This window comes from Anneissia japonica, unplaced genomic scaffold, assembly GCF_011630105.1.
Source record: "Anneissia japonica isolate Jap-2015-1 unplaced genomic scaffold, ASM1163010v1 scaffold288086_len102548_cov183, whole genome shotgun sequence".
Classification (NCBI taxonomy): Eukaryota; Metazoa; Echinodermata; class Crinoidea; order Comatulida; family Comatulidae; genus Anneissia; species Anneissia japonica.
This window is the reverse complement of record NW_022710780.1, coordinates 23,137-36,269: the sequence shown is the minus strand read 5'-3', so window position 1 is coordinate 36,269 and position 13,133 is coordinate 23,137. Positions and strand designations below refer to the sequence as shown.

General features: G+C 34.0%; 1 protein-coding gene across 1 annotated transcript in view; it reads left to right on the top strand.

The window, feature by feature from the left end:
• The window catches only part of LOC117107119, a 57,034-nt gene that overhangs the window by 22,813 nt on the left and 21,088 nt on the right, over positions 1 to 13,133 (top strand). Inside the window, exon 2 of the mRNA XM_033248680.1 lies at positions 9,340 to 12,346. Coding sequence (XP_033104571.1) covers positions 9,340 to 12,346 — 3,007 coding nt within the window. The remainder of the gene's footprint in view (positions 1 to 9,339; positions 12,347 to 13,133) is intronic.

The window sequence follows — 13,133 nt, the reverse complement described above, 5'->3', positions numbered from 1 at the left end:
TCACCTGCCTTTTGCTATAAATTATGCAATATTAATCTGTTAGGCCTATTTTATTTATTTTTTTTGTGGTATGGAGCATATGTTTCTAAATCTGTATGTAGTGTTAGGAATTAGCATTGCATTATTGAAAAACATCTAACCCAAAAAATCTAAAAAAAATTAAGAATATTAAATATTCAATGAAGAGCTTGCACATTATTATTAATAATTTTTATGAAAAAAAAAATATTGCTAAAGGCCTATTCATTCAACAATAATTCCAGGTTCTTAATAAAGCTGGTATTACTTTTGTTTTTTAATTTTTTGTTGACTACAGTATAATACATCTTGGGTATAGAGCTAGTTGCCATCTCCAATCATTACAATTCTTGCTACCTGTATGTGTCTCAGTTTCCCATTTCTGAAATACAATATATTTTGCTCTCTTCAATTCAAGACCACTTCTGGGACCTGAAAATTTAAGATGGTCTTTGAGTTGGTCACCAGTTAGAGGCTCAGGTATGTGTTAAAAGATTGAAGATTGTTAGTTTGTACTTGAATTGGAGTAGTCTCCGAATAGGGGTCTCAACTTGGAGGGCATGCACTTAGCACAAAGGGTCATAAGCTGGTAACTCCAACCTTCTATAATTTCTATACTCATTTTTACCACCATGCATTTTAGGATTGTTTTTGTTCCTCTCTCTGTGGAATGCAGGGGTCCCAAGTTGGAAGAACCCTTTTCCAGGAGATTTGTTTAATAACATTGGGGACACTATATATATTCTATGTGGAAAAACAAGTGTAGGTACCAAACGAAGGGCCACGCCCACCTCAGGCTCACCATGATTGTGGCTGAGGTGATGACATTGAGAATAGGCACTTTAGAAGCCCGGAAATGGCACCGTCAGACGGCAAAAAATAATTGGCAACCAAAGTTTAGGCCTAAATAAAACAAAAAGATTTGTTTTTTAGTGAATTTGCGGGAGATAAGTGAATTTCCGGGGCATTTTTGCTTGTTTGCGGGAGTGTGGGAGACCATACCGATTTCCAGGAGACTACCGGGAGTTCCGGGAAACTGGGAGCCTTGGGAATGCGCAATGCCAGCCTCCAGTTACGTATTTTTCCCAGCCTTGTGAGTGTCAGAGCAGTACCCATTATTCCTTGCCCAAGATACCTTGCCCTGGTCCAGTTGAAATACTTAGGATTCATTTGTGGTACAGCTGTTTACTGAAAACTAAACAACACGATCAATCTCACTTTGAAGAAGGTTAAAAGTGTATCTTCTTTGAGGTTTTTGAATACCTAGAATATTAGTGCATGAGTTCATGGTTCCATGGTTATTTTTAGATTAATAATAATAACTGTAAGTTGCTGTATATACTCGCGGATAAGACAAGTCCTGAAATAGCACATTTTGATCGAAAAACGGGGTCGTCGTATATAAGCGACATACAAATTGTAGACTTTATATATCAGAATTGTTATTTTAACTCATGTTTGTTTTATGTGCAGATCGTCCGTAACACGCAAATTCACTTCTGCAATGTATCACCATGCATGCTTGCCGGGCCCATACAATGAATGCCATGAAAGATGGTTGTTGTTTTTGTTTTAATTAATACTTATAATTGCTCATACTGTGAAATTCATGAACTTATCCAAGTCTAGACCTTGGACTTGTATGTCAATTTGAAGGCTAAATGCAGACTTGGTCCCAGTGGATAGTATCAAAAAAATTCCGACGGTGAACGTTGGGGGGAGTGGATGTTCTCTTATACGCGGATAACCTTATAGCAAGTGTATATATGGTATTTATTATTAATGTTCCTTTCTGTCGTTCCTGTCATTTGCTCCATACTATTCTTCTTGTTGTATCTTCTTTATTTTCATTATGATGTCCTTTTCCTTCCTGCTATACTTTATTTCCTGAAAAACTTGGATCATTTTTACATGGAGTACTCACTGATCAAAATGCCTTAGAAGGGATCAAATTTAATTTCTATTTCTGTAGAATATAAATTTCAACTAAAAAATTAATAACTACGGTAACAGGCACTAAATTATTTATAATTTCACATAATTTTGTATTTCATTGTAAATAATAGTTTTATTGTTATTATTATCATTAACTTTATTTTTGCCCATTACTATTTACTGATCATGATGGTCTTTTGCAACACCATCATCCTCACATTCACTCATTGTCATTGTCACCACTTCTCGTCATTATCATCATCACCTCATTATTGTTATCACCTCTACTCATCATCATCATCATCTTCACCTCATTATTGTTATCACCTTACTCATGGTCATCCTCAACTTCCCTCATTTCATTTAATTTTTCTTCTCATGCATACAAAAACACACAACAAAGAACAGGTTGATGGCTATGCAGAGAAGGGATTTCAAAAAAGTGAACTCAATCACCCTTTAATGTAGGTCTCCCAGAACACTGTTTCAATCATGAAATTTAAAACTGTAATAACAATTTTGAAGAATGGAAATAAATAAATATATAACTTAAAAAGCTAATCATTATATGCATGTGTTTATAGATGAGATTTAAAGTTCCTAATAAATAAATTTAAATTAATTACAAGGAGATCCCTAATTTTGGATGGGATAGTCTCCCAAAATCTAGGAAAAACATTAAATACCATATTTTGAAAACAAGTCGTTCAAGAAAAGGAGTGAATAAATTTAATGATCTGTATGACAAGTATTGATTGAAATATAAGAGTGTCGCCTACACTCATCATCATCATTGACTCATTATCATCCTCATCTTTGCTAATAATCTTTCTTCTTCACTCATTGTCATCACCTTTACTCATTATCATCCTCACCTCTACTAATCATCATCACCTACACTCAGCACCATCGTCACCACTCGCTCATCCATGTCACCTACACTCACCACCTTCGACGCCACTCACTCATCCTTGTCACCACTCACTCATCCTTGTCACCTACACTCACCACCATCGTCATCACTCACTCATCCATGTCACCTACACTCACCACCATCGTCACCACTTACTCATCCATGTCACCTACACTCACCACCATCGTCATCACTCACTCATCCATGTCACCTACACTCACCACCTTCGTCGCCACTCATTACCATCGTCACCACTCACTCACGCATCATTGTCATATCATCTTTATAATCATCATCTTCATTACCTTCAGTATAAAAATAGGACATTATATTATTGTGATGTTATATACATCAAAGTTTTTTACAGCGTTAAAATTGGCACCATCATTAATAGCTGTTGTTGGTCCTATGATGTTTTTAGATTTTAATAGATTTTGTCTTGGCTTATAATATTTTTCTGATCATAATAGGCAAGAATTTTTTTATACTTTGTTTCGTGCACTTATTTTGTTTAAAGATTGACATAGGAGGGTGGGAAAAAAAATTGAATTTTCTTATTTAGCAAATAGTTCTGCAAAAAATATCCAGACGGAGAAGGAAATAAAATAAAATTTTATTTTCAGGTGAATGTCAAACAGTGTTACGTAGTAATTACATGGTTAAATGCTTTAAATTTATGTTAATTAGGAAGAAATATACATCTTAATTTTGAAGATTTCAAGGTAGCAGTAGGCGTAATAAAAATAAAGAAAAACTTTTTTTTTTTTAATTTCCATTTTTTCATGGCAGGGGGTGTACTAATTGGCCAGAAATAAAAATAAAATTTAATTTTTATTTGAAATCATCATTATTGGCGGAGGCGGGTTCTCTAAATGAGGTATAGAAAAAGTCACCTAATAGAGTATGTATTCTTATATAGTTCAAAAGTGACCTAGAGAAACAAGAAAGATGAATTAGGTTTTAATACTCTTGAGGAAGTTTGCGAATATTATGAGAAGTACATTAAATATTTACATTCATTGGAATCACTTAATGAACTTTTCAAACAAAAAAATCCTGAGTTATGAAACTTACGAAATATCAGTCAAGGAAGCAGCTTTAACTGTAGGTGAAAGTCCTGTTTGTGAAGCACATGAGGTCTTCTTTATACACTCTATAAATTAATGTTGTGTTTTATTTGAAAATAGCTATTGTACAAAAGAACAGGAATGTTGGCTAAATTCTGTATTAGAAGTGTTACTTTTAAAATCATGGTGATATTTTGTGGGATATATGATTACATTTTCTTTCACACGCTCATTTTATGTCATTAGTTTTCAAGCTGGTAAAGTTCAATGAGCGCTAACCAACGAATGACCTCTATTAATAGGAAGGATGTGAGAAGTACTGTAGGAAACCATACTATAAAGTGATAAATAGGATATTACTGTGTCTTATATTTTCTCTTCATTCTATTAATTACATTCTATTTTATATTCGTTCTCTAAATTTGATCTTTTTTAATAACAGTTATTTAATTTTATAGGCCAAATTAATTTAATATGTTTAACATATTGGAGGGGTACAGTATTACATTATAAATGAATATACTTTAGTAATTACCACTCAAATACCTATGACACAGTTTGAATAAGAGTTATTTCATGACTAGAGGCAATATACAAAACTGTGTGGTTAAAAATATTGTACAGTATCTTTGTATGAGATGAAGGTGAGAGGTCATGACCTCTGTTATGACAAAATGTGTCTTTATTTGTAAGAATGACCTATACCATAACGACTTGACCTGAATGTAAAATAATTATCTGTCATCCCTTTATTGTGTGTAAAAGAATAACATCGGACACAGTATTATTATATTTCAAATGAACAATGATTATTCACAGAATTTTTTTCATATTGCTGTTGACATTGCTGAGGTTTTAAAGTGCCTAGAGCACAAATGAAAGGAATTCTAATTCAATTTCACAACCAAGATTTATTTTTATATTTTCCTTATCTGTATATAGCACTGTTCTTTTTGGCTGAGTAATTATATTTACAGTGTCCTTGGATTCAATAGACTTTTACCCTGTCGTGTAATAATACACCAGATTCAGTGTATTTGAAATCGTATGATACAAAAAACAAAAAAAAAATTAAATCTGTGCATCAACATCTGTCAGTTTAAAAACAAAACGCATCTTTTCTTTTGATTTGTGTACAGAACTGGGAATTCCAAGTGCTTCAAAACTGTCTTTTGCACTATAGAACTTTATTTAGGCCAATAAAAAAAAAATTTTGTGTTGGCCACATTTTGGAAAAATTTACAAAATGGATAGGTCGGTAGGGAAAGTTTTTTTTGTTTTGTTTTAACCAAAAATTGTTTATGCCAAAAAAGTACAAAATACACAAAAATACAACAAAAACCATTTTTAAGTCTATATTGAAAAGCAAAATGATTGCATAACACTGTTGAATTGCAAGATAGGAGTATTCCAGCCTTGAAATGTTTAGCCCATTAAAAAAATATTTTTTGATGTAAAAAAAAAAACTAAAATGCCAACTCTCAATTTCGAACATTTCGGATCAGTCGGGCATGGCCAACACAATAATTTTTTTATTTGGCTCTTATTATACAATATTGCATATGTCTGTTATCAAATTTTACAATATAATAAAGTTGAATTAATAAATATAAAAACATTTTGCCTTATCTGACTCATAAATTGTTTTAACAGCAAAAACGCTCAAGTATGCATTCTGAAATATTTTTTTTTTAATTTATTCGGTATAAAACACTCAAAATGCAATAAAAGTTGAATACTTGAGTTTACAAAAAGATGTCTACCATACAGGAAACAGACACAAAACAAGCAAAACACAATACAATAAAAATATATAAAAGCCTACAGTAAATTGAAGGATATAAGAAATTAAAGCAGTATTTACTATTATATAAAAATATATTAGCATGTACTTAAATATTGTCTGTGGAAGTCATTTTAATAATATTTTTGCAATGGAAGGTACTGTTCTGCACTAGCTTTTAGTATTTTAAATACAAGACATTACATTATGTATAAGAGACAGATTCATATAGTGAAATGACTCATGCAGCCTGTGACCTGTTACACCCACTACCAGTCGCAATACAGCTGTTGGGTCTACAATATAATAAAACAAAGATATGCAAATAATAATTGGCCATATGGAGAAGTGATGTTATATAGCCAATAGAGAGCTTATTATTCATCTACGTGGAGAGCGGTAATCGAGAGTTAACCGACCGTGTCAATTGTATGGCCTTCCCCCCCCCCCCCCCCCCTACTATCTCCTCCTTGCCTCATACCATTCCCATTCAACTTAATTTTTAAGGACTTTTTCATTTCGTTTATTTTGTCCCTTGATGTAAAATGCAATATTCAAAACCAACCACACAAAGACAATTAAAAATGTTTTCAGGAGGTATACCAGATTGCCAAATTAGCAAAAATAAGCCAAGAAGTTGTGGAATGAACTGTGACTATTTAACAAAACACATTAAGAATAAGATGAAGTAAAATCAGAGTATCTACACCAAAAGGAAGGAATGGAACAAATTTAGAATGACAAAGATAAATTAACATGAAAAAGCTGTTTGTTCAATTAGGGCTACTTCCACTGAATATGAAAGGCTTCTCTAATTAAATTTAAGATAAATTCAGTTATAAAGTACATTTAAATTTAGTTGCCATAAAGAGATTTCATAAAGATTATTACCATAAAAAAAAGTTAAAAAGCATTAAACATTTTAAAAATACAGCCCAAAAAAAAAATAAAAAAATCAATATTGAAGGGTAAATGTCATAAATATCAGCCTTGACTTCTTTCATAGTATGTTTTTCCTCCTCTTGCCTTTGTAAGCCATTTTACATTAGGGCCTACTGCTTAATGAATAATTTGTAGAGAATTTGTTTCATGGACAAATTTTCAGTCTCAGACCTATTTATAGAACTTGAATTTGATTTGTGGTAAATCAGAAATTGAAACCTAGTCTTGATACTGTTTAAGTTTCATAAAGCGCTTGCTTGCTTACCTCTGGAATTGAGTTGAGTAAAATGTATGGAACGCTTGTGGATATTCCCAATAGTAGGCTCTTAAAATTCCTTTCAGTATTTTGAACTCTCTCTCTTTCATAAAGTATTTCTTATTTAATAGAGTGTGGATTATAGGCTATACAGACCTTTTTCTGTGTAAGGATGTTTTGATGAATGAAATAGGTAGAACAAACTACAAAATTCAACAGAGTGTGTCAACTAAAAATATAATTGTGTATTGTAACTTTTGTAGTTCAGTCTTTAATAGTAAACCTGATTTCAGGTCCCAGTGTTTCCCTGGCAACAGCTCCTGGTGGCATTATTTGAAGTAACTTTTGAAATACTATTCAGAAAAAAATGAAAAGATTAGCATAAATTATTTAAGCATGCACTGTTAAAAATTTGCCAGTTGATCAGAAAAGTTACGATCAGCAGATTCCTATTTCCCCAATATTGTATGAAAGGATGGGGTTCAATGCCGTAACCAGGATTTTCAAACAGTGTGAACCCACTATACACTTAAATTTAAATAATGTGGACCCATTTTCTTAAAAGTTAACCCATTTTATGCAAAAATATAAAAAATCTGGACCCATTTTTCAAAAAGTTCACACATTGTATGCATAAAATTGCATAATTTGGAACAATTTTTAAAAATTTGGACCCATTCTTTGTGGACCCATTAGAAAAAGTGTGTGGGACTGTCCCAACTGTCCCAATATCTAGCTATGGCATTGATGAGGTTATAATAATTACTTAGGATATTGGGTTTACTTGTGACAAAGTTATAATAGTGTTTCAGTATATTAATTCCTGTTTATGTAATAACTTGAATAAATTATTCATAATACTTTCACTAATAATAGTAATCTTTGCAGTGCCATGTTTCGAGCAATATTATTTTGCTGGGGTTGCGTCTGATGGTAACCTTGGCGTAGATCTAGAAGGAAAGTTACACTCAATTCTGGCTCTTTAATTAGTAATATATGTTAGTTAACGTGACAAATATCAATTCACTCTCAATTGACTTGCATCTTGTAAAGATGTTGATCCTCCTTTTCATTCAATTACCTCGTTAGAAGATTACAAAACTCTGCAATTTTGTAAATATTTTAAATATCTCTTGTGGCACTTTTTACCTTCAGGGCTTGAGTAATGGTCGCCATGGAAATACCTTTAATCAATGAAGTGTCAGTAGGATGTTGATCTTTAAATATGTGTTACAATCTAATTTTTCTTTCAAATGGATACATTAAAAGTCGATATAGCTATTTATGTATAAAGGTTTCTTGGGAAACAAACATTTATATACAAAGAATTGTTAAAGAAAAGTTTGGTGATTGAATAGTCTTCAATACATTGCTGTTTGTGTTTATAATTTGGTAAATCAAATAGAGGCAAGAATCATGAATTGTATTCTTTAGGCTGAGCACTTACTACGCACGACGGTCGACGTGATTCTATAAAGAACACAATGTGACGCACACGCAGCGGATCGTTTTAATGACGATCCATTCAGACTGCCACCGACAATCACTAAACAGCGTCGCTCCGTCTCGCTCACAGAGAGCGGAGTGGGATTCGTCGTGCGACGGTCTTAAGACAGTCGTACGAGGCAGTGTGTGCCTGGCTTTTATATGTTCTTTCATTCTTGTCATTTTATATAGAAAGCAATATGGCAAAATGTTAACGTACAGTAAAATATTAAATATTAATTATACAAAATATTAATTGTGCAAAATATTAATTGTGCAAAATATTAATTATACAAAATATTGCAATAATTATACAAAACATGTTTTGATTATACAAAAAATTAATTTAATTATATACAAAATATTGATTATAAGAATATTAATTATACAAAATATTAATTATGTATTCAACTCCAATTCTGTCTTCCAGCTTTATTTATATGAACAGTTAATTTGCTTTCAAGACTTGTGGCTTGCACTTTTGTAGTAAACTTTCATTTCGGAACTTGCTATTCCGGTTAATGGCGTTTTAGTTACATGTGAAATAGATGTGTTATCAGAGAAACACATGAAAGCCTCTTAACATGTTATTTTCTGATAAGCTGTGTGTGAGCTAAGTAGTCGAGGTCAGTGGATGGCAGTGCTAGACGACAGAGTTTGACAGCTTAGCACTCAATATCCACTCTCTATTCTACTAAACTAGCAGAAACAAAGTACTGTATTCTCATACATTACATTCAGTTTGCATCAATTCATGTCTTGAATTTTGTTTCAAAATATTTTAAAATGGGTAATGATGTAAGTGTTTACATTTCAAATTTTTATTATGATGTTCAGGTTTTTTGTGAAATTTCCGATGCATATCTATATTTTGGTGAATTTATTTTTTTAAAGTAAAATTTATTAAAATAAAAAGTTTTATTTTTGTGTTTTTTTGTAGTCTGCTCAGTTGGAGACAAGGCTTCCTGTTCACCGGCGTTCCCACCTACCTCCTCCAAAGATCAACACCACGCTGTTGAGGTCTCCGGAGAAAAAGAAGTTGCCTCATCTATCTCCAACATCTCCGACGATCCGTGGCCTCCAAATTGGGGACACGGTGTGCACAGAGGATCACCGCATTGGCACATTAAAATATAAAGGAACTACACATTTTGCTGCAGGGACTTGGGTCGGGATCCATTTACAGGAACCAATTGGGAAGCATGACGGAAATGTTGATGGTGTGCAATACTTTGAATGTGAGGAAAATCATGGAGTATTTATTTTAGCGAGTAAAGTTTACTTTGTAAATAATAAGGACGTAGGGTTGCCAGATTGTCCTCCTTTAAGTCCAGACGAAAAGAAATCGCATCACAGCTATCACTCAAGCAAATTTAAAACCTTTGCAAAGGAGAATTTTTCTCCAACAAAATTTACCAGCAAACTTTCTCAATCTTTAGTGAACTCAAAGGTCCCTCGACCAAAAACCCTACCAGTCTTTCAAAAAAATGCAAAAGTAGGTTCAAAGTCAGACAAATCGGAGGAATTATACAGAGTAGAAATATCACCAATTGAAAAGGTGGCAAACAACAGCAAAATTAGCTTCCATGTTAGTAGCATTGCTCCGGTAGAAAAGAAACTCACTGTTTGCGATTTTTTAGATGATAGTAGCAAACAAGACAGAACATTAAATTCCATAGATTCATCAACTGGTAAACAGTCTGACCATTTTCATGAGGATTTGTGCAACTCTTACTTAAGCTCCACATCACACGGACTTAAGTCTATACCAAGTTATACTGATTTGTCAGGACAGTCACTGGAAAATATTAGTGAATTTAAAACTCGGTTGGAACAGCCATTTGATATTAGTACGCCAAAGAAAAAAATTTTTGCTTCCCCATACAAATGTTCAGCAAATGAAATCACATCAGACAAAGAAGTTGCTAGTAATTTTGCGAGTATTGATGTAGTATTATCAAAAACCCCATCATCAAACTCACAACAAGGAAATGAATTTGCTTGTCACGTAAATAATAACACATTTGAAGGCAATCAACGTGAAGTAGCTTCTGAATTGATTGAACTGGATGACTTAAGTTTGCAACCTAAAGTCTCATCCTGTAGGGACTCAAACGTTGGAAATAGATTGGAACATACAGTACCCGCACAGTGTCAAGGCCCGCTTCTTGGCGATTCACCGACTGTGCCATTGCCGGATATTGAACCAAGGACGTTGGATATAGAATCCTTCGGGTTTGATGTAAATGATGACGGGGAGTTCAGCGAGTTTCTTGCAGTGCCTTCATTCCTTGATTCTCCAAGTGGCCGTTGGAAATTTGATTTATTAACCCCTGTTGAATTTGCAAAAGTGCTTAATGAAAGTGATACGCTCAATTTGTGGGAGTTAGATCCACCAGAAGAACCATATGAGACAGATCTGTATGAGAATTTAGAAACAAATCGCGAATGGGAAAAGCATAATATATGGGAACCCATTACAATAGTGGAAGAAGAATTCTTATCTGATTCTTTTGATGATAAAGACGAAAATATTAAAGAATCTAATATGGAAGCAGCTGGCACGGAATCATCAGAAAAATCCCATACTCATACTCTTCCTGCCAGGAATAATAATAATGCAAACTCTTTAGATATTATTCAAGATGTGGAAGAGACAACTTTTGTGGTGGATAAATCCTATGAACTAAATAAAACAATGGATATTATAAAAGTTGATTGTGGTATTAAAGAATCCTTGAATACAACTTTCAAATTAGATGAAAAGACAATCCAGGATAAGGTTCAGGAAGAACCTCTTGTAGATGCTGCTAAAGAAAATTTTCCCACAGACTTTCCTGAGGAAATTTTTAATGAAGCACACAGACTTAGTCAGGAACTAGCTAAAGTAGATTTCTTGCAAACTTCTACACCTCTGAAAAAAGAAGGTTTTGAATATGATAATATGCCATCGTTCTTAGAAACACCCTGTAGAAAGAGTGTTCTTGTGGAGACTGAAATGGAAGTTGAGACTGGAGATGCTGCGGAACATGCAGTTAGCACTACTTTGGAAGAAGATGTCAAAAGAATGAGCCTTGAAGATGTTCACAGTGAGGCTTCCATGGAAACACAGTCTGCTAAATCCTCTGATTTAGCCATGGTTACAGATTGTCTGCCTGGAAGCAAAGAGATGAAAGTCGATGCTTGCAATTCACAAGGTAGTAGCAAGAAAAACTCCAGGTCTGAGTTATCCACAGTGATAGAGGTAGAAATGATGATGGTTGCGCAAGCTGATCCAAAGTTAAGCAGTCGGAATAAACCAGCTCCCAAGGAGAAAGACAAGGAAGAAGAAAACAATAATGATGTCTCTGGTGTCAAGGAAAAGGCAGGAATAGAGCATTCAAAGCTACCAAGGAAGAGAACCCTCCAACAGCCAAAGACCACAACAAAGAAGCATATTGGTGATGGCAGTGCAGATGTTGTCAGCAGACTCTCCAAGACAAGTAAATTAATCCGCCCGTCTGTTAATACTAAGGCCCATGATAAACATGATACCAAACGACATAATGAAACATTTACAGAGAATCCTGATCAAGAGACAGATGGTTCTGGATCTCATGGCAGTGGTGATAACCTCAGTAAGAAGACCTACTCTCCCACCTCATGGAAAGAAAATAGGAAATCTGGTGTTGACAAGAAAAGTATGATTCTACCCCGGAAGAAAAACATCGAGCCTGGCAAACAACCAGCAACCTACGAGAAAGTTAAGAGCAGGATTGATGCAACATGGAAGGCCCAGAACGCAGCGGCGGCAAAGGCTGGCGTTGCAGGTAAGCGCCCCCAGACATTAGTAGAGTCCGTCCTCCGAGACCTTGAGACTCGAGGTAGTCTTTCCTCCTCAACTAGGAGTTTGAAATCTGATACAAGTGGATCAACCCAACGACCCAGCAGTAGGGCCAGCTCAACAGGTAAAGTGCAATAAAACATTTCTCGTCAATTGCTTTTTGCACCCAAATTTTAACCCTGTAAAGCACTTTTCAGTTTTCTTGTTGAGCTTCAAATTATATTTTAATTTTCTGTTTTAATTCCAAGAATTTGGATTTCTGTATACAAGTCAATTTTTTTCTTGCAATATTTTGCATATTTGTTTCCCAATGTTGAAAAGAATGTACAACTCTATACAGAAAAGGCATTTTATTTTGAAATTTTCTTGGTGTTAATGTTGTCAATTTTAAATTCAAAATTTTAATACTGCATTCAAACATATTCTTCTTAAAACATGCTTTTAGTTATTAACTATATTGTGTAATCTTTCCCACTTGTTGCATGAATTTTTAAAAAAGTGTTTATCGTCTTCTTTTCTTTCTACCTTTGCATGGTTGTAGATGTGCTGTTGAATGTGGAAGAAAGTTCTTAAATATTCGCAAGTACTATGACTTATAAGTAGTTGATCCAAGAGGTGCAGATGGGATGTGGGGTATAGGGACTTGGGAGCATTGGTGGTGGATCCAGAAATTTCCCCCTATCCCTGGTGGCCACCACTTGAGAGTATGCACTTGTAATGTTTTGGATATCCTCCCACTGACAAAATAAATATACAACAAAAATATGTAAAAACATAAAATTTATTGGTTGTTTTGAAAAATCAATATGGGACCTGGTATCGCTGCCCCTATGCTCTTTGACCTTTGACATTGTATCTTGCACTGCTTCTGCATAAATGCTGTATGTTGCTTATCAAAATGTTTGACCTTA